At 41.7% G+C, this 22,518-nt stretch overlaps 1 protein-coding gene across 1 annotated transcript; it reads left to right on the plus strand.

Annotated features, from left to right (window-relative positions):
- The first annotated feature begins 274 nt into the window (after positions 1 to 274).
- Positions 275 to 20,598, plus strand: tbc1d22b (TBC1 domain family, member 22B). The gene is made up of 14 exons (XM_008301146.1): positions 275 to 570; positions 4,336 to 4,392; positions 5,918 to 6,101; positions 6,180 to 6,378; positions 8,517 to 8,684; positions 10,148 to 10,218; positions 10,475 to 10,603; positions 10,714 to 10,779; positions 13,723 to 13,837; positions 14,182 to 14,288; positions 14,365 to 14,440; positions 14,542 to 14,669; positions 15,929 to 16,024; positions 17,197 to 20,598. The coding sequence occupies exons 1-14, from the start codon at positions 515 to 517 to the stop codon at positions 17,323 to 17,325; spliced, it is 1,581 nt and encodes a 526-aa protein (XP_008299368.1). The 5' UTR covers positions 275 to 514; the 3' UTR covers positions 17,326 to 20,598.
- The last annotated feature ends 1,920 nt before the right edge of the window (positions 20,599 to 22,518 follow it).

Consider the following 22,518-nt stretch of genomic DNA (forward strand, 5'->3'; position numbering starts at 1 on the left):
GCGGCCTTGTCAGTGTTTGAGAGCTCAACTCAAACACATGAACAACCTGCAGGCGTCAACACGGCTGCACTCTAAACAACTGCTTTGAACAGTTTGTTTCGGAGCCACAACAAACTTTCTCCTACCAGCATGAACTTCCCATCGTGTCCCTCACGACGTGTCCGCCAGCAGCGAGCATCCCTGACGGTCGCTCCGCCGCCGCCGCCGCCGCCGCCTCGTCCCATTGGCCGCCCTCCCTGCACCTGTTCTGCCCCGCCGCCAATCACACGCTGCGGTCGGTGCGCTCCAAGATGGCGGCTTCCAGAGCTCCGTATCGCACATCAGCGCGTTTGAGAGCCGAATATCTCTACCTCCCGACGGTTTAAACTCCCGGGGAGGCAGACCAGAAAGAGCCGAGCGGGGTCAGAGTTGGCGCCGGTGAAACGCGGAAGCGGTCTGCCCCCTTTTTTCTATGGTCGGTTCCTGCGAGGAGCCGGTAATGGTGTCGGACTGAGGGGGACCGTGTTATCCGAGTATGGCCACCGACAACCGGATCAATTTTTGGAGGAGAAACGTAAAGGTTCCCGGAAGGTGGGTACTTTTCTGCTTCACTACAACACCACATTCCTTCGGTGAGTTTCTGGATGCTGTTAGCATTCATTAGCCTATTGTCGCTTGAATCAACTCATTAGGAGCTAAATACAAACATTAGCTCACTGCTGGGCTCCGAGTTTCACATTTAAACGGTTCAAATGTACGTCTTCAGAGCTGTCATTAGCTAAACGCGGTGAGGTTGTGGGTTTTTAATTCATTCATGTGTCGTGTTATTTGAGTGTGTTGTTAGAACAATAGCCTCCAGTGGAGAGAGGCAGACCAACGTCTCCTCCGTCTAAGCGATCAAAGTGGGGGTGTCAGCTGTCAGCGCGCGTCCATCAGCCGCCATATGCTGAGACACAGCACGGAGAGAGGAGAGGGCTGTCATGACGAGGCTCCCTGCAGATGGAGGCAGAAGATAAATGCACAACATCCTCCTTCCTGGTTTATCCTCAGCTTATGCATCCGTATAAATAGTCTGTAAAGTGGAAGGAAGCATGTGGAGCATCACCTCTCATCCTCATCCCATATGGTGAAAACACATGTGTGTGTGTTTTGCATGTCTGAAGGGTGGAAAATACATTTACTGCCAGTTCCCCAGTTAACTCGTCGGCCTCCCAGCTTCACCAACCAGTCAGGTTTTTGTTAAGATTCAAAACAAGTAGTAGGTTACCAGGTTAGTCATCCAGCTGCATAATCCTGCCCCGTCACAGCTTCTGGTGAATCATTCAGGTTGGTTTTACTTCCCAGAGCTGCTAAACTCTAAAATGACTCAGCCATCAGGATGATCTGCTGCGAGAGTGAACGCAAGAGGTTTCATGCACTTCCAGCATCTGAGGAGCTAAAGAACCAAGTGGTTATTTTTCAATCTCACAGCAATAGGTTGTGCAGATAATGTGGCTAACATTAGCATTAGCTTTGATTGCACAGGTCAGAGCTCTGTGGAAACTGTAACGCTAAAGGATATTTGAAGATTATGGAAAGTGAGGGAGTTACCGGGCTTTTATTTCACCTGTTGTGCTTTAGTGCAACCTAAACTCGGACACTGCTTGCTTCTCATTTGCAGATTTGTCAGATTCTGCCATTAGAAAACAGACCGAGGTTGAACTTGTGACTGAAACGCAGCCCGTTAGGACGACATGTTCAACAACAGTCACTTCAGAGACATTTTCAAGCTGCGTCAAACTCACCGTATCCAAAAGATATAAAGAAGGGCTACGAATTCAGCGATATTTCCATGTAAAATGATCACTCAGATGAGTCGTGTTTCCCTTTGAGCTGTCGGTCACACATGCAGAGAGAGTTTTCTTCCTGTATTTAAAGCTGCAGCTCGTTTAGAACAGAACTAAACTCAGACAGTGAAATTAACCATCCATCCATGCAGACTTTTTGGGCTGGAAAAGTGAAAGACACATTCTGGGAACATGTGAGGCATTAATTAATTTGCTAAATGAGGATCACAGGATGGGAGCTTTATTTTAGGCCTGAGCACGAGTTTAGTACATGTGAGTCACAGCGGCGAAGCGCATTCATTGTTCTGAAAAATGAACCCGTCGCTATTACGAGGGTATTTCCATACAAAAACTCTTCTAAAAATCTACATGTAAAGATGTTTGATTGTACGCACAACACAACAAAAGCTCTTTTTTTCAGATAGCAACTCTGGTGTTTAGAACATATGTCACAATAAAAATCTGTTTGGTTGCTTTGTCTAGAAAACATAAAATACTAAAAGGCAACAAACAAATATACGGTTTTCGTTAAGTCAACATTTCTCATTCACAGCTGTTATCTGTGTTTGGATTAGGCCGCTCAGTAAACTGGTTAAAAATTTCCTGTTCAGCAAACAGTTGTCTGGGTTCTTCTCACATCGCGGGGTAATTATTACTCGAATGCCGGGGGTAGAATATGAGAAGCACCAACTGGGACTGAGCTCATCGCAGACTGTACAGTTGGCTCAATAGACATCATGGTAATGGAATATAATGGGCGCTGAGGCCTTGCAGGTATTGTTGTACTCTTATCTTCTGTCCTCCTCTCCCTGCACATTCGTAGAAAATGAAGACTCATCATTACTCGTCGATAAGACCTGACCGAAACACGTTCATGCGTTCGTATCTTTATTGAACCTGCGTGCGTAGTTTACGACCATCATGACTGATAGTCGTCCTTCTCCGGGTTACGTGGAACTGCCGGAGGGTGGAGCAGTGGAAGGAGGGGCTCGGCCTGTTTGGGAAATCTGAGAAGAGAGGATCTCCAAGGAGAGGGCGTTGCTGTCTTTGTCACATTCGCTGATCTTTCTCAAACAGTGGTGGGTGGAAGGCTGGAAACCCAAACACAAACATATGTTTGAACAGGAAGCTAAGCAACTCGTCTTGCTGCCTGTCCTTGAATCTCTCCTGATAAAAGCAAGTGCGAGGCTGATAAACAAGAGACTCTGGCACTGGCAGATAATCAGCAGGCCCACTTCTCTCAGCCACAAGGCTCGCTTGTCAGTTTTTTGTTTTTTTTTATTCAGTCAACATGAGTTAGGGTGGCGTCTCTTAGCCGCGGGCATAAGAAGGCACGGTTTGACACAATGCACAGAGTACGAGTCATAATTGTTGCTCTGTGATATACAAGCCTCTCAGATGCTTTGAATAAAGCGCTTATCATGACTGACGGGTTTGTTACAGGGCAACTGTGCAAAAAAAAGTCATTCATAAATAAGAATACTAAAGCACAATATTTGTTTACTGCTGTAGTATTCAGATATGCCTCAGTTCCCAAGCTGTGTAACCACAATTATACTCTCAAGTTGAGCATCCATTACTTAATCCCATAATCGTTTATCTTAGAAAAGAGTTAGAATGATTCGGCTCTCCGTGAAGCAAAAGAAACAAAGAAAAGGCGCTTTGTTGGCAATTGTGAGTCTGGCCCAGCTCCCGTCCTACCGCTGCCTCTCCGCCGGGCCGCCAGAGAGTTGGACAGAAGCTGAGCATTAAGATTCTCGCATCCGCTGAACATACTGCCCACCGCGGGGAGGTGAAGAACATTGGAGCTCCGCAAGCTGTTCGCTCACCACTAAAAAAACAGCCCACTCTAAATAACACTGGGATATTTAATGAAACAGAGGAACCGTCATCTGTCAGTGGAGGGCTAACGCTGAAACTCCCACCCACCGAGTTTCACGCTTTGCAGAATCATTCAAAAACACTTTCATTGAGACGGAATCAAAACACGTTCGTAGGGATGCTCCAGATATCAAGGAGACGTCAGCAAACACCCAGCAGGTGTGGTGGCTGCTGGTGGAAGTGTTTCTTATCCGTTCTCACACCGGCTGAATGAAGCTGTACATGTGATTAGAACCACTCATGCATTTATGTTATTCTCTGATGCTGTGGTCAGCAAAGGCTGCTGCACTGCCAGCACGACACCAACACACACAGCAACCGCCCATAAAGGCTACTGACAGATTTGCTTTGTGCAGAATTTCTGTGTTGCTTACATTTTGTTGTCATTATTTTAATAACTGCATATGTGTTGTGCATCGGATTGGCTGTGACTATATCCACCTCGTTGTTTGTTGCTCAGTAAGTGAACTAAACTTAAAGCATCTTCCTGAAACTAGAGAAAACATGAAGAAACAGCAGCACGTGTGAGGAGTGTTTGACGTCTCTGAGCATTACAATCTGTCTGTGTTTGGCTGCTATCTGGGTCAAACGCCGGAGAGCTGCATGTGTTTTTCTGCACAGAGGTGACAGCGTTTGTTATCTTCTGCAGCGTGCAGCCAGTTTATGGAGCACAGCATCCACCTCTCGACCCCCGATTGCGACGCACGTAAGTGCTGAATACCAGCATGGATGCATTTTATTTGTTGCTGCCATGTTTAACCGTAGCTGTTCTTTTGCTTCGACTACCTGAACATGTGTGGACTGCATGCACCGGTGCTGTTCCAGTGTGACCAAAAGACTTCTAGTGTTTTGTGTTGGAATTGCAGTTTTGGTTTTTTTTGTTTGGTTTGTTTGTTTGTTCTTTGCTGTTGTTGTCGTTGTTGTTGTCACCCATTTTGGTAATATTATCGTTAAGTTCTGTTTATATTAATGCTCTGAACCCCAAAACTCACCAGCAGGTATGAAAGGCATGTAGTCGTATAAAAACTCACCCAAATCACACCATTTATCACAGCCAGGAAGTGTAAATACATAAAGAATTGTCCGATTTTAAACATTTTGTTGCGGCCTTTGAAGTACTTAACTGTGGCGTGCTGTTCCATCATTTTACATGTCGTGTTTCAAAATTTGCCAAAAATCAATCTTTCGCACCAGGATTATTTGGGGAGAAAAAAACAACAGCACACACACACACACACACACACACACACACACACACACACACACACACACAAACAATTAAATAAAATCTGCGCTGTTTGGCATAACCATGAAGCCATTTGTCACCAACAGTCGCGTGACAAAAATTGTGTAGCTTTTCAGCTGAACTGCAGGCTGTGTTTGCACAGGGCAGACAGGAGTCAACTCTGGAAACAAACTGAAAGTTTATCTATAGCAGTAGTTCTCAAACTGGGGGTCGGGACCCCCATAGGGGTCCCAAGATAGTTTCAGGGGGTCGCTAGATCATTTAAAAAAAAAAAAAAAATAGCCTACATTTATCAAATAAATGTGCATTAGGGCTGTCAAAATGAAAAGTGTTTACTTCTTCCCACTCCTTTTTTGAACTTGCAAATATTATGATTTGATTATGTGATATTATTATTCTTTTTAAAATTATTTTCTTTAGTTTTTATATATTTTTTTCCCGTTTCGTTTGTTCAAAATTAATTCAAATCATTCATGAATTCAAAAGAAAACTAACGTGTTAATGTAAAGCGATTCATCTGTGGAATTAACACATTAATTTTAACACGTTAATACATGAAAAACTAAGTTATTACTAATGAGATATTAAAAATTCTAATTTGAGGGGTCATGAACACAAACTTATGTTATTTTGGGGGTCGTGGCTCAAAAAAGTTTGAGAACCGCTGATCTATAGGATGTTGAATCAACTATTTTTCCAGTGTCGGTAGAGATGATTTATGACACTAGTTGTTATGCTAACCAAAAGGCATTTCTGAGTTCGCTCTACTTCCAGTCATGGTTGTTCAGTTTCTATAGAGGTGCATGACTTTATATTGCAACGAAAAACACAACAGTGAGTAAAACTGTGACAGGAGCAGGAAACGGTCAGACACTGTTTGGGGTTCAGAGCGTTAACGTCCAGTGCTGCCACAAGTGAGATCAATCAGTTCCTGATTTTATTTTTTTCCTTTTGTCTGTTCCATCTCTTATCTGCCCCTCTGCAGGTATCCCAAAGACACAAAGCCCAAGTTCAACAATCTGAAGACTAAAAAGGCGTCCAGCTTCCACGAGTTTGCTCGCAGCACCAACGATGCTTGGGACATCGACGATGAGGAGGACGAAGATTTCCTCAGGAACCCTTCGCCGACTCCATCGGGCCTGCACTCGACGTCATCCGCACAGAACCAGGTACCACTGAGCAGTAGCTGGCCTTGAGCTGGTGGTGTGAAATACAAAGAGACGTTCTCATGTTTTGTGTCCTCTCAGCAGCAGCAGCAGCAGCAGCAGCAGCAGCAGCAGCAGCATGAAGCAGGCGACACAGAAAGTGCAGCATCACACAGACCGCCATCACCCGTGACACAAGCTGAAAACCTCCAGGATGTGCAGGAGGAGGATGCTGAGTGCGAGCATGTCAACGGGAAGGTTATCAAGTCCAGCAGTGACGCACACCTCAACACATCCTCAGGTATGCGGTGAACACGCTGCAGCCGTTGGTTCTGCTTTAGGAGCGACTGAGCGGCTTAGCAGCTGATTCATAGGGAAGCTAATTACAGACTTTGTCAGGAGGGACCTCACGCTGCAGTCGGGGCTGCTGGGATTATATCAGGCCTTTAGCATGTGTGTGTCAGGACATGTTACGCTCCTGAAAACGTTTCACTAAATGCTCTGGTGAGTTTTAGTGATGCAGACAACACAGTAGCACTTTGCACAAATGGTTGATGTCACTCTAATGAGGGCCTTAAAGCTGTGGAATTAAAACTCCATCTCTTCCACGCTGCTTTACTAGATTCTGTATTTCAGAGGGGGAACTGAGCACTTCCATCATCTTTGACTGATGACAGTTTTGCATCATTTGAACAACTTTCTGGGCAGTTCAACCTACCATAGACCCGTTTTTATCCACCAACCAGACACTTTCTTCACACTCAGATACCATATTTCCCAGAGGAACTTTGTACGAACACGGCTAATGCGTTTCTTAGTTAACACCCGAAGGCTTCGTGTCCGTTATCTGTTGTAAGCTGGCAGCTGTAAGACTTGCACCCGCTCTCTGCGAAATTAAAACTGCCTGTGAGCAGGATTTAAACCTTTCACTGTCAGACAATGTGTGAGATTCAGTCTCCAAACTGGTCGGTTCAGCGTCCCTCCGTTCAGCAGCGTCTGAAGTCATGAGCAGGGTTCATGTGTCCAGAGCCAAACTGTCTGGTGTTTATCCAAACAGGAGTCTCTGCAGATGTCTTCTTCACTTATTGGACATAAAAAATAAATGTTACACAGACGCATGAGATCTTTTATTTTGCAGAAATGTTCATGAGAACAGGTTTGAGTCAGTTACAGTAGCTCCAAGCTGTGGGAGCTTTGCCTTAGAACTCTGGTTTGGGTTTCTGGATGTTCATAGCAGTCTAAGTAGAACTGAATAACATAGAACAAAAATGCTTGGTTGATCCTTGAGGGGAAATTCTGTTGTTACAGTAGCAAACAGAGAGAGTAATGTTACCACCATTACAATACAAATACAAACAAATAATAGTAGAAATATCTGGGACAGCAAGGTAAAAAGAAAGAAGACGAATATATTAAAGTATAAAGTGTAAAATACACGATGAGTAAAAATGTACTAAAGTTAAAATGCCTGTAGAGTGCCAAATGCACAAATGTACTGTAGTAAAAAATATAAAGTGAAAAGAAATAAACTAATAATAATAGCTAGTCAGGGCATACACGAGTCACCTGGACCTTTTTTTTAAGCGTCTGAATATTCAGCCTGTTGATGTTTCAAGCGCTGAGCATCAGGACAGAGTCAGACCAGATGAAACCAAGTCGACTCAGTTCATTTATCATAAAGATGCTACTGATGGGCGTCCCTATAGTTCACCTCGTCGAGCGGGCGACCCGTAAACAGGGACTTTAGTTCCCCGATGCAGCGGTCATGAGTTCAGCTCCCGCTCACAACCCTTTGCTGCAGGTCTTCTCCCCCTTTCCTGTCTTGTCTCGACTGCTCTAAATAAAGACAAAGAGACCAAAATATATATATATTAAAATAGATAAATAAATGCTACTGATGGGTAACTTGACTAGTGGAGCTCAGGGATAACTTCAAGCTGCATTCATTTGTGTAGGATATATAGTTTATTATTTATAAGTTTCATTTGTTTGTTTTATTCTCGTTTACCATTTATTTACTTTTATATTTAATTTATTATTCACTGGTACTATTCTAATTTTTATCATTTTTACATTTAACCTTGTTTTATGGTTTTACCCTCTGTTTACCTTTCATCCACTTCAGTTTTTCCTTAATTAGATAAGGCACTTTTGGTGCTTTTGTTAGTTTTATCTGGGTCTTGTATTGATTTATTTTGTAAATCTATTAAATCAATATTATTATTATTATTTTGGGACTTATGAATGAATACATCTCATCTAGTATAGTAGGTTTCTTAAACAGAACAAGTTGAGGAGTATAATAAATAAATAAATAAATATTTACATTGCAGAGATCATTAAAAATAATTATGCTATATGCAACTTTTTGCCCTACCTGCAAAGTAGAGTTTTTTTACTACCACATCATTGAAGTGTCTGATTTCTCCTCCACCACAGTTCGCTCCACGCTGCAGAAGCAGCAGTCTCTCCCGGTCCGTCCCATCATCCCGCTGGTGGCTCGCATCTCGGACCAGAACGCGTCCGGAGCTCCACCCATGACGGTGCGCGAGAAGAGCCGGCTGGACAAATTCAGGCAGCTGCTGGCGAGTCCCAACACTGACCTCGGTAAGATATGAAACAGCACGGACAAACACCTTGTCTGATTCTGTCTTCTTTCTGGAAATTCAGTTTATTAAATATTAGGTAAGATCAGACAAAACTTTATTAATCCCAAAGGAAATTTTTTGTGCCAAATAATGTCCAGAAAAAAACAAATGACATCACATAAGGAATGCACCACGGAAAAGTAAAAAGTTATAAAGACGTAAGTAAAAATATGACTAGAATAGAACAGTGTAAAGTAATGCTGGTAATTATACGGGGTAATAACTAAGGTCACACATGATCATGAGAAAATGAAATTAAATATTATATCGCACCTGGAAAATGAAATGAAAATGAAATAGAGCTCGTACTGACACTGTTGTACATGACACATATACTAGTGGTTTAATGTTTAAGGTTTTCTATCAGTTATTCAGCAATGTGAAAGTTAAAAACTTCTCCAGATTTGTTACATATAAAGTGAAATATTTCAAGCCTTTATTTATTTTAATTTTGATAATTATGATTTATAGTTTATTAGAAAAAAAAACAAAATCTAGTATCTTAAATTACAAGAATATTCCCTTAGGATCAATGAAAAGTAGGATTTACTTCTACAGACTATGAAAAGTAAATCTGATAAATAACTGACAGAAAAACATAAAACTTTTTCATGATGTTCTACCAGTTAATACCAAAGCTGTACCTGAGTTTAAATATGTAGCCCAGAACACAAACAGATCAAATAAATGATGGACGTACAGGTCAGTCCACTTAATTCAACCCTTAATTTCAAAAACCTCTAGTTTTGTGGTCCAACAGAGTTTATTATTGAGGGAACATTTTCTGAAGGCAAATAAAGGGTCTCCAATCTAAATGAAATAATAACCTGGAGAACTTCTGCTGCAAAACTTTACAGACCAAAGAACCCTTTGCACATTAATGTCATGGGAAAGGGACGAACATTTCCAGACACATCAAGCAGACTTCTACACACTGTGTTAACTTGAAGAAATGTATTTATTCACAAAGCCTCAGCGCTTGACCTTCATCAGGAACAAACCAGCATCTTTTATTTACTGTCGGTAAAGTAGTAGAAGGATTTTCAGTGATTAGACAACGTTAAATAAACTAGGCTTCTAGTTAAGTTTGTTGGTGCTTTTTTTAATGTACTGTACAACATTTAATATTCATTGCTGTGTGAAGGACACATATCGCGTGACTTTCTTCGTCCCTGCGGCGTCTGAACAAAGCCAAACATTAACGTTAAAGTGACCTACGTCTGAATGACAGAATGCCGTCACTTCAGCAGACTGATGAAACCGCGATGTTGCGTATCTCATGTCTGAAAAGGGCTTCACAGTGTTATAGGATACACGGGGAGGCTGACGGCTCAGTCTGGGTTACAGCCAGCTGAGTTAGTCTCTGTGGCGTCCGTACAGACAGAACGTTGACTTTGGCTGTTTGTATCTGTGCTTTTGTAGAAGAACTCCGGAAACACAGCTGGTCAGGAATACCGCGAGAGGTCCGGCCCATCACGTGGAGGCTTCTCTCTGTAAGGCTTCAGTTCTTTCCTGTTTTCTCGCCTCTTTACACAACATTCTGTCTCATTAATGTCAGCTACATGTTCTAGCCTCTGCGTAGCGTCTTACAGTCCATCCACTCACATAAGATCAAAAGCCTTATCTTCACAGCCGACCTTATCTCCTCCCTGCTCTTATCTCAAACGGCCGGCCAGCTCCTCTGAAAATCCCCCCAAAACAGGAGGGTCTCTCTGCTGTACTTTCACTCCTCTCCTCGCTCTCTTCCAGGGCTACCTGCCGGCCAACAAAGAGCGCAGAGAGCTGGTGCTGAAACGGAAGCGAGACGAGTATTTCGGGTTCATAGAGCAGTATTACCACTCCAGAACAGACGAGCACTATAAGGACACGTACAGACAGGTACGAGCACTGCAGAGACAGTCAACAAATATAGGTTTTAGAGGAAACAATCCAGTTCCCTGCTGTGATGATCATCTGAGTAACATCTCGGTAATGTTTGCTCCTGTCAGATCCACATCGACATTCCAAGAACCAACCCTCTGATTCCCTTGTTCCAGCAGCCTGCAGTACAAGAGGTAAGACTGGAGCCTCACGTATCTCAGTGCTTCATAAGTTGCATTTTTTGGCTTGTTTTGGCTCGTCTGTCAGATTACAAATGAAGCTCATGAGAGATTAGAGGGCTTTCCTGCTGCCTGTAGGCTCAGCTCAGGTTTTGTGGTGTCATGAAGCGGGTTCACTTTTAACCAGGTGATCACTGCGATCGTAAGAACCTTCTGACCCGTCAGCCTCACTGGAAACAAGTCAGACTTCCTACAGGACCACAGAGGGAGGAGAGGTTACCACACTAACAGAGCAGGAAGTGATGATTATAAAGCTGCGTGTCAAGTTCTGGTCGGGTCAGGATTCAGCTCTGACTGTTGAATCTGTTGATACTGAGTGGGATGATTAATGAAAACAAACACTGTTGGTTTCTTTTCTTGAGACCTTTTTAGATCCAGGTTTACGACAGAAACAGCCTCGACTATGTTTAAAATTTTAGGTGCTGTTTGTTCACTTGCAGACAAGAAAAGAAAAGAAATGCCCAATATTCACCATAGAATAGAAGTCCTAATCCACTGATTACTATGTGAAGANAGGGTTCATGTGTCCAGAGCCAAACTGTCTGGTGTTTATCCAAACAGGAGTCTCTGCAGATGTCTTCTTCACTTATTGGACATAAAAAATAAATGTTACACAGACGCATGAGATCTTTTATTTTGCAGAAATGTTCATGAGAACAGGTTTGAGTCAGTTACAGTAGCTCCAAGCTGTGGGAGCTTTGCCTTAGAACTCTGGTTTGGGTTTCTGGATGTTCATAGCAGTCTAAGTAGAACTGAATAACATAGAACAAAAATGCTTGGTTGATCCTTGAGGGGAAATTCTGTTGTTACAGTAGCAAACAGAGAGAGTAATGTTACCACCATTACAATACAAATACAAACAAATAATAGTAGAAATATCTGGGACAGCAAGGTAAAAAGAAAGAAGACGAATATATTAAAGTATAAAGTGTAAAATACACGATGAGTAAAAATGTACTAAAGTTAAAATGCCTGTAGAGTGCCAAATGCACAAATGTACTGTAGTAAAAAATATAAAGTGAAAAGAAATAAACTAATAATAATAGCTAGTCAGGGCATACACGAGTCACCTGGACCTTTTTTTTAAGCGTCTGAATATTCAGCCTGTTGATGTTTCAAGCGCTGAGCATCAGGACAGAGTCAGACCAGATGAAACCAAGTCGACTCAGTTCATTTATCATAAAGATGCTACTGATGGGCGTCCCTATAGTTCACCTCGTCGAGCGGGCGACCCGTAAACAGGGACTTTAGTTCCCCGATGCAGCGGTCATGAGTTCAGCTCCCGCTCACAACCCTTTGCTGCAGGTCTTCTCCCCCTTTCCTGTCTTGTCTCGACTGCTCTAAATAAAGACAAAGAGACCAAAATATATATATATTAAAATAGATAAATAAATGCTACTGATGGGTAACTTGACTAGTGGAGCTCAGGGATAACTTCAAGCTGCATTCATTTGTGTAGGATATATAGTTTATTATTTATAAGTTTCATTTGTTTGTTTTATTCTCGTTTACCATTTATTTACTTTTATATTTAATTTATTNACTACTGAACATGTTAGAAAAGCTTCTGTCAAATCATCACATTTTCAGACCAGTTCCTGCTCAACAATTTCTGATTTGCAGGGATTTATATATATTTTCACCTTTATTTAACCATGAGACTAAAAACCTCCTTTTCAAGTGTGTCCTGGCCAAGACAGGCAGCAGCACAACCACAGACAGACGAGGTCACAACAGCATCCACACAGACGTCATAATTCACGGTGAAATTCCATTTAGAAGATAAGAAATCAGCAGAGATCATAAACATAACTAGCAAAAAAAAAATCATCTTTCAAAACATCTACAGACTGATGTTTTTGCCTCCAAGTCATTTATATACAAAATGTTTAAAGAGACCAGCTCTTGAAGTTTTTGTAAAGTATGTAGACATTTGTGAAACTTTCCTGTGATATTTCAGATATTTTATGAGATAAACATTTTTTTTTAAATTTTCCCGTCCACCCACTTTCAACACCTTTTTTCACACATTGAAATTTGAGGCTGTTTAAACGACAACATCTCAGGAACTATCAGAGGTTAAAGCCAGAAATGTTCACTGTTATTTCTCATCACGTCTTTGATTCAGAATCTGCAGCACTGGACAAATAAATGGAAACAAAAATCCCTGATTGTGTGTGATTTGAATATTTGCTGAACCATGTGCAGCTGCATGTCACAACAACACAAAACATATAGAGTACTTTTTAATATAAAATACTTGGTCACAAAAATATACTTTCACCAAACTTTAATGACTGATTGAGCAGGTCTGACAAGTTAAACCACGATAAAGAATATTGCTGCGTAGCCTAATGCAAGCAGAACAGAAATACAAATCATAAACAAAGAAAATGCAAAAGCAGAATTTCTTTGATTGTCTGTTTTACAAACTGATAACTGAGTGACTGTTAATGTCACAGCGCTGCGCTGTGGTTTATCTGACAGTCATTGAGGAAGAAGCTGCATCAGATTACTTCACTCTGGAGGAAATATGCAGTTAAAAAGGAACTCGACTGATCACAGCTTGTTCCTCAAATGTGGTGCGGCACCAAAGATTCGTGTCCAGATTTACTGGAAACTTGACTAAATTCAGTCACGATAGATAGATAATTAGTCTTAAATACCTCTTTTTTTATTCTAGTCATGGTTGTGCTGTTTCCAGAGAGGTGCAGAACTTTATGTTGCAGTGAAAAATGAGCCCACACTGAGGAGAAATGTATGTTTTGTGGATCTGATTCTGTGTTTTGCACTTAAAAGTTAGGACTCTACATAATTGCATTGTGTTTGCCTGCATTAAGGGTTTTACACAGTGTTGTAAAATAGTCAGTAATCAGCTGCTTTGTCGTTTTTCTTCAGGTGTTTGAGCGGATCCTCTTCATCTGGGCCATCCGTCACCCGGCCAGCGGTTACGTCCAGGGCATCAACGATCTGGTCACGCCCTTTTTCGTCGTCTTCCTGTCCGAGTTTGTCAGTAAGTTAGCTTTTGTGGAAATTCCTGCATAGAGTGAAACTGGACCAAAACAACTGGTGTCAGCTTCTGTCTTTTGTTTAAGCTGTTATAAGGCCTGGGGCGCCTCTATAGCTCACCTAGTTGAGCAGGCAACCCATAAACAGAGGCTTTAGTTCCCCGTCACAGCAGTCATGAGTTCGACTACCGCTCACAACCTTTTGCTGCAGGTCTCTTCCCATTCTTCTCCCCCCTTTCTCGCTACTGCTCTAAATAAAGGCAAAAAAGCCCCAAAAATATATTTAAAAACATCCAGAAGTCTCCAGTTAATGTTGATAAGATTCACTCAGTGTTCTTTGTTGTTCCAGCGGAGGACGTGGAGAACTTCGAGGTGGCAGCGCTGCCTCTGGACACCCAGAGAAACATCGAAGCCGACAGCTTCTGGTGCATGAGCAAGCTGCTGGATGGAATTCAGGTCTGGTCTCGTGCACACGTCTCACTCAACACCTATTTAAAGCTGTGCCACTTTACTGAGATGCATTTCCTTTCAGGACAACTACACCTTCGCCCAGCCTGGGATTCAGAACAAGGTGAAAGCTTTAGAGGAGCTGGTCAGCAGGATCGATGGTGAGTTTGTTCACGCGTGTGGACGACGGAGAGACAAGCCAACAGCAGCAGTGGGAGACCCACGGGTTTCACATGTGTTTGTGTGTGTTGTGTGTCTCCAGAGGACATTCACAATCATTTCAAGAGGTATGAAGTGGAGTACCTGCAGTTCGCTTTCCGGTGGATGAACAATCTTCTGATGAGGGAGCTGCCACTTCGTTGCACTATTCGTCTCTGGGACACCTACCAGGTAGAGCAGAGCGTCCCCCGTCAGCTGTACAGTGATGGAATGAGATCATGAAGCTATAAAACTAGTTTAAAAATGAAGTGAGGGGCTTTAGCTCACCTGGCTGAGCTGGCGACCCATGTACAGGGACCCCGATGCAGCGGCCATGGGTTCCAATCCCGCTCATGGCCCTTTGCTGCAACTCCTTCCCCCACTTTCCTGTCTCTCTCTCTCATCTGTCCTATCTAGTAAAGGCCAAAAAATAACTTAAAAAAAAAAGAAAAAGAAATCGAGGAAAACTGCAAATGTGCCTTCTATCAGCTCTTTAAGAAATCTTGAGCTCCAACCCCTGTAGGGTAGTTTAGAAAGGAGTAAAAATACCTGAAAGGTGATTTTAACTCATCATAATACCACAATGTTAAAAGCAGGCCTTTAGAAGTGACCCTAACATCGGCATCAGCTGATTAATACACACAAGCACTTGTATCTAGCGACTGGGCCAGAGTGACAACACACACTACACGATGTCTTGAATGTATTTTAAATCAAATATTTATATATTGCAAGTATTTGATTATCAATCTAACTCACTCATCAGGGTTTTTCATTCATCTTCTTTGAAGCTACATCGATGACGATGAGGGTGAAACTGAAACAAAGCAAATCATGTCTAAGAAATGTGTTTTATATTGTTTAATCAACCGTCTGTTCGTGATCAGGTTGAGTTTGGAGGAGACTGATGTTCACCAGGTGTTAATGAGACACTTTTTCTTCCCTTTCTGACACTAAAAAAAACACAATTCATTTGTGTAGAAAACACTAGATCTTTAATTCAGTGTTGCCACTGAGTGTATTTCAAGGATTTTCTCCGCTCTGCTCCTCTTCTCAGTGTTATCTGATAGACCTAAATTCTGCCTTTCAGTGAGAGTGTTGTTAGCGAGGGAGGCTCTGTTGCTGTTGTACCTCCCACCAGAAGTCAAGCTGAGGTCAGCGTAGCTGTATAAACATGGATGACAAGAGGCTGAACACTGAAAATGATGTACAGCAAATGAATGAAACGTTTTCCAGGCGACTGCTACACGATGCTGGATGTTTAAACTCTAGCAAGAAAACGAGGCGTTGCAATAGAAAGTAGTTCAAGGTCAAGAGAAGCACGAGCTGCAGCCAACGTGCTTCATTCCACAGCGTTCCTTATCTGGAGCTGGAACAGCCACAGTTCTTCTCTGCACTCATTTAAACCTTTTTGCAACCGTTGAAGTTTGAAGCTTGTTCTGTTTCCACAGGCTGAAGCTGAGGGATTCTCCCACTTCCACCTGTACGTCTGTGCTGCTTTCCTCATTGAATGGCGCAAAGAAATCCTCTCCATGGTTGACTTTCAGGTACCTGCGTCTGTGAATGTATTCAGTCTCACCTGAGAAAGCAAATAGTGCTAAACATACAACCCTCTGAACCCTTTTTTTATGCTCCATCAATATAAAGTCCTGCACCTCTGAGGAAACAGAACAACCATGTAGAAGGAGAGAGAACTCAGAGATGTCTTTCTTTCAATGTGACATAGTTGTAATGCAAGAAATCATAAAAATGAAAAAAGGAAAGTTGCATTTCTTTGATTTTTTGTCTTACAAAAAGTCATAAAATTGGAATCAACATTTGTCCAGGTGCCCACAGGTGTTACCAATACTGGGAAAAAATACTCATTTGCTTTACTAGTTAGATTTTTAATTTGTTTCCATGCTTGTTTCGTATCTGCTCTACATAAACACAGCCTGCAGTTCAGCCGCCAAGTCTGAACTTTGTCACACAACTGTTGGTTGCAGTCGAGTTAATAATTGTTTCAAGGCTGTGCTGAAGAACACAGAATTTTATTTTTTATATATTTTTAACTAAATCTGGTTAGAGCAAATATTTTACTAATGTTTAGTTGAGACATGTTAAATATATTTAAATATCAAGATTTTGAGCTTCTATTCAGCCAGTTTTCCTGACAGACTCACACCTCGAAGATGAGTAGTTTAAGGAAAAAATCTAATTTTGGAGGGATTTTTTAACTAGTTTTTGGGGTTTTCGAGTTTTGAAGCAGCTGAATAATCACTGCTGAGGTGTGGAGGTTGGATCAGGGATGTACAGGCTGGATTTCAAATCTTTGGTGGACAAAATGTTCCACTTCAAGAAGTAAAATTTCATGTCAAATGGCAGAAATGACGATTTGAAGTAAGACATATGTATGTTCAGTCAGTGGGCTTGCAGTGCGGTCGGCCCCGCATTTTAAGGACTGTCTGAAAGTTGAGAATTCTATTTTTTTGGGCAGTTTTCTTGTTTTTAGAGATAATGTACCTTTTATTTTTGGAGTTTAGAGGGTTAAAGCATCTGAAAACTGACTTATGAGGTCTAGATCAGGGATGTTCAGGTTTGATTTCAAATCGTTGGAGGACAAAATGTTCCACTTTAACAGGTAGAGTTTAACTCATAGTGTCTATGCTGTGAAATTCTTTACATACCCACCGTCTACAGTTCTGTCAGCACCTCTAAGCGACTCTCTCTTCCTCTTCAGGGCCTTCTCATGCTACTGCAGAACCTTCCCACAATCCACTGGGGCAACGAGGAGGTGGGCCTCCTCCTGGCTGAAGCTTATAGACTCAAGTACATGTTCGCGGACGCACCGAGCCACTACAAGAGGTAGAGCCGAGGCTTTCACATCAGGGCTGTACTTTTAAACATTTAAAATCAAAAGTCAGAGCGGAAGGAACCACAGCATCTGAGATCTTCTACGAGTGTTGTCACTGAGGTAGCCCGGAGAGAGACCTCTGACTTTAACCCTGTGAAAATGAAGTCCAGTGGATATCCCGTGGATGTTGTGTTGATGACGCCGCTGCAGCCCGCAGCGCTGCACAGTGATTGTGGGACTACTCGCGGTCGCTCTGTATTAATGGACTGTTACAGTATAACTAACCATAGCTGTGCCATCTGGGTTCACTTATACTGTTCTTGGTCATCTCGAGTTAAATGTACACGCTGTGATACAAAAGGATGATGAATGTTTGTGAGATCATCCTTTTAGTGAAATCTACAGATTCTATTTTTTTGCAGATTTGTTTTAGCAGTTGTCCTACAAGGGAAAAAAAATAGTATAAACCAGGCAACTACAATACTTTTGTTGTTTTCTTTATTTAGTCTGACACTGTTTTGCTGTTTTAAATAAGATCGGCTTTAGTCCTCCTCCCCTGTTTTCAGATTAAAGAACCAATTTGTGAGTAGACGTCTAGTTCAGGCTAATAAATCTGCACTGTACAATCAACTCCTTAAAGCCCGTAGTTTGAGCTCCAACCAGTCAGCTGAGCCGGTTGGCAGTAACTGGTAACTGTGGGTCGTGTTTAGACGTAGATCTGAGAGTAGCAAGTAGTCGGTACTGTGATTCACTTCAGGTTGTGTTTAATAATGAAGGCAGGAGAACCGACTGGGTGTCAGTTTTCCTTCTTGGTCTTTTATGAATCAGATGGCCAGTTTTTAAATCAGCTTCCGTGTCCAGACGGGTGACAAATTAAAGGAAAAATCAAGATAAGTGTGTTGATGAGGTGTTTGGCCACCAAAACTTGATTCTCCGAGACTCTACTGGAGGAATGAAACACCATTTATCAAAGAGATGTTCCCCCATTTGGTGTTTTGATGATAATAAGGGTCCAAAATCTCCCATATGGGTTCAGTCGGGTTGAGATTTGTTAAGCCTAGAGCATAAAATTCACATCCATCCACTTAATCTCCTCACTGGGGTTGCGGGAGGCTGGAGCCTATCCCACGCTGCACGGGGAGAACATGTGACTCCGAGCAGAAAGTTCCCAGGTGTCCTCACCGGGACGCGAACTAGCTGCGAGGCAACGGTGCTAACCACCGAGCCACCCTGCAGCCCATAAAATTCACATGTGAGCCCCTGTGTCCTAAAGATGGAGGCATCCTGGAATAAACCGCTCCCATCAGAGGATCAAACTGATCAGTCAGAAGAGCTTTGTATTGATTTGCAGTAACTCGTCCCTCTTAAAGAGACAAAAGTCGAGCTGCTGTTGATTCCCTGGAGACGTATCATCAGGGTTACACCAGAAAGCCCCTGAAACTCCCGGTCTTCTACACAAAGAGTAGCAGGTACTTAATCTTCTATGGGACGGCCCAAACCAGCAGCAGTCATACATGGAGGACTCTAATTGGTAGAAAGAGCCTGAGGGGGAAGGAGACTGGAAGTGAGATTTAACAAGAATATAAAAACTTTGGTAAGAAATTCAGGTACTTATCTCTGCGGAGGCAATTATCTCAGGTCTTTTGTCGGTAAATAAGAGATCTTGATATTGTCTCTTCTCTGAGTAATTTTGGACCCAAACCATGCCGACAAAACGCCCCCCCACAGCAGAACAGAACCACCGGATCCCCTCACTGTAGGCCTCAATCCACACTCAACCTTCACGGACTGAATCGATGTTTGCACAGCTGCAATTTTTGAGTTTGTGAGGGTTTGAAATGGTGTAAAACGAAGCACACGCGGCTTAAAAATACACATCACGATTACATTACGGTCAATTTGGACAGTTTGATGAGCTGCTCAGTTGATTCTCGATTACGGTGTTTAAACAAACTACCAAACATCTTTAAATCCAGCGTAGAAAATGTCCAATAAATAACCACAAGCGTCTCTTTTTCTCTTTAGACGCTGATACTGAACTCCAACTAACTGTTAAAGACGTCCTGTTTGCAGCGCAGCAGCAGCTTTTTCGCTCTTTTATTCCGGTTTTTCCTTTAATCCGTCACCCTGTTTGTCTTTAAATTTTAAACCTTCTGTCCAGTGTTGCTTTTAACCTCCACACGTCAGCCGAACGGGTCGGATTTAATTTGAGTAAATTTTATGATATTTTAGACTTTAAAATTTAAAACGTTTTTGGCCTCAGATCGAGATTGTGTGATCATGTATGAAACATTTAATTCGACACCCGCAGTCACTGTAAAAACCACATAGAGTTATAACAAGTAGTAAAAAAATAAAAAATGTGGGATTGCTTCAGTTGAACAGGATCATTCCTTTTGCAGATGTGTTTAAATGAGGCCCGTTGGTACTGAAGGACGATGATGATGATGATGCCTTTTTGTTACGAGCATTAATGTACTGTACCGTCAGGCGTGCTTGTGTTTTATATTTAATTCACGTTAGGTTGCTGTTGTATCTGTGACATTATCCAGGTTTATTTTTACGACAGTGTTGCTGCTTTTCTTTGTGTGTTTTTTGGTTTAATATTAACGCGTGTGTGACCTCTCACCTACCTTCATTGCCAGTGATAATTATAAGCACAGCGTGTTTGAGAGAAACGACAATCATTAGCCTTTTTAAACTTCTCATTTTCTTTTTGAGTTTTGCAGATCTGCCTCAAAATCAAACGGCTCCGAAGGCGATGCTGGAAAGAATCTAGTGTGGTTCGAGCAGCTCAGCCTGAATCCTGAGCTTCTTAATGGCATTATATGAAGTAGAGATGCTGTGGTACTTAAACCGAGGCAGTGAAGTCAATTATCTTTCATTTACGACGCTGTCAAACACTTGGTTCGTTTTTGATAATCCTGCATTCTTTGGTCTTCATCGGCCGCTTTTTGAATGTCGTAGTCGGTTTCCTCCATCCAGGCGAGACGTCTGATTGTGTTTGACCGCCACGATGGTATCGATCACTCCATGCTGTTCTTCATGTCCAGGTGTTCTCAGAAATGTTCATGACTAAAGGCTGACAATAAAAAAACAAAACCGTGTTTCACAAGTGTTTCACCAGTAACATGCCAAACCTTTAACAGGCCAATACGATCTGTTCCGTAGAGAGCTTCAGTAGTCGGCGCCGGCTTCAGCCTTAAACGAAGAATTATTATTAAATTATTACAGTACCTGCTGTATATTCACTTTTTTTGTTTATATTAAACGAATTGTTATTCTTCATTCTGGTGTGTGTTGTTGTTTTTTATTGTGTTTGGAGGGTTTTTATTTGTCTTTATCAAGGTTTCATGTATTGATTGTAATTGTGGGCCCACACTAACAAACAAACTAGGATTTTGACTGCAGCAAACACACACACACACACACACACACAAACACTTTAAAGCTGTTTTGAAATGGACACGTGACCTTACAGAGCAGAGCACTGAAGTTGGTTTCTGATTCAACGGTTCAGGGGAAAGTTAAGGGAAACTGAACTTGGAGCACCGAATGACAGATTCTCCACTTTTTTTTTTTTACATTTTAATGCTGAACATCCATCCATCCATTATCTATACACCGCTTAATCCTCACTAGGGTCATGGGGGGCTGGAGTCTATCCCAGCTGACTCAGGGTGAAGGCAGGTTCACCTGGACAGGTCACCAGTCTATCACAGGGCTACACTTAGAGACAGACAACCAAGCACACTCACATTCACACCTACGGACAATTTAGAATCACCAATTAACCTCAACATGTTTCTGGACTGTGTGGGAGGAAGCTGGAGAACCCGGAGAGAACCCACGCTGCACGGGGAGAACATGGAGATTCCACACAGAAAGATCCCGGGTGTCCTCACCAGGACATGAACCAGCGACCTTCAAGCTGTGAGGTAACGATGCTACCAACTACTACTACCACCTTGCAGCCCTGCTGAAAAACCATGTTGGGTAAAAACTCAGTGCCATCAAAAACCCACTTTCAAATTTGTGAATCCTTTTTTTTTTTCATTGTAAAAATACAAATTAAAAAAATACAAATGTGAGTTTTTTTGTTGTTGTTTTTTTGCTTCTAAACCACATTAAATTTGGTCTTTTAAAAAAGCTGTAAAATAAAATGTACGTGCATTTGCAGAAACAGAGTAAAAGACTCACAAATTTAGAAACTCATTTTAAACAACCTTTAATCCTTCAGGGACGTTCTAGTCCCGATATAACTCATCTGTATAGTGGGGGGTTTTAGATCTGGATCTGGTCTAACGCGGTCTAGAGACACACAACAGTTGTGACATATATAGAATTTTATACATTTTAACAAATAGAATACATGTTTACAAATCAGAAATAGTACTTTATATATCATTAGCTTCTATAGGACAATCTGGACCAGATTTGACCCATCTATTGGCTATATGCTGGTTTTAGATTTGGACCTGGTGCAATGTGGTCCAGGTGTGCAAAAATGTTGTAAAATCTGTCTGATTCTTTGCTTTTTTTTCACAAATAGAATTATGTAAAATATGTTTCACATAATTCTCAGCTGCTGTAGTACAATCTAGACCAGATTTAACCTGTCCTAATATATTGGTTTTAGATCCAGATCTGGTCCAGTTTGGTCCACGCACAATTAAAAAGTGAGATCTCATTTTCTCAACAGAATCCAGGTTCCACTAAGTCCTTGGTCTCTGTAGAAAAATGTAGTTTAGATGTGACCACTGCAAAAACAGCTGTGAAGTTTATTTTGTTTATATGTTTTTTCACAATAGAATAAAGGATTCACAAATCAGAAACTTTTATTAAACGATCTTTAGCCCAATCGAGTCCAGATCAGACCCACTGATATGGTGGTTATAGATCTGGACTTGTTTTATTGTGGTCCAGAGTGAATTCTCCCTTTTTGCATTTTCACAAACACCATTTATTTTGATTTTAATAAATCAGAAACTGTGCCTTAGACAACATTTAGCCTCTCAGTGACAACCTACCTAGTCCTGAACTGACCCTTCTAATGGCTATATGGTGGTTTTAGATCTGATCTGGTCTAATGTGGTCTGAATGCACAACAAACCCTAAAATCTCACTTTAATTTGCATTTTTATAAACAGAAGGCTGGTTTCACAAATCAGAACATGTGTTTTCATGTCTTTAGTCTCTGTAGGAAAA

The sequence above is a fragment of the Stegastes partitus genome, unplaced genomic scaffold (genome assembly GCF_000690725.1).
Source record: "Stegastes partitus isolate 25-593 unplaced genomic scaffold, Stegastes_partitus-1.0.2 Scaffold1635, whole genome shotgun sequence".
NCBI classification, from domain to species: domain Eukaryota; kingdom Metazoa; phylum Chordata; class Actinopteri; family Pomacentridae; genus Stegastes; species Stegastes partitus.

Coding starts and splice junctions, on each gene's coding strand:
- tbc1d22b (XM_008301146.1), top strand. CDS start 515: ATGGCCACCGACAACCGGATCAATTTTTGGAGGAGAAACGTAAAGGTT. Junction 6,379..8,516: donor ACACCTCAACACATCCTCAG/GTATGCGGTGAA, acceptor CCTCCACCACAG/TTCGCTCCACGCTGCAGAAG. Junction 14,441..14,541: donor GCTGGTCAGCAGGATCGATG/GTGAGTTTGTTC, acceptor GTGTGTCTCCAG/AGGACATTCACAATCATTTC.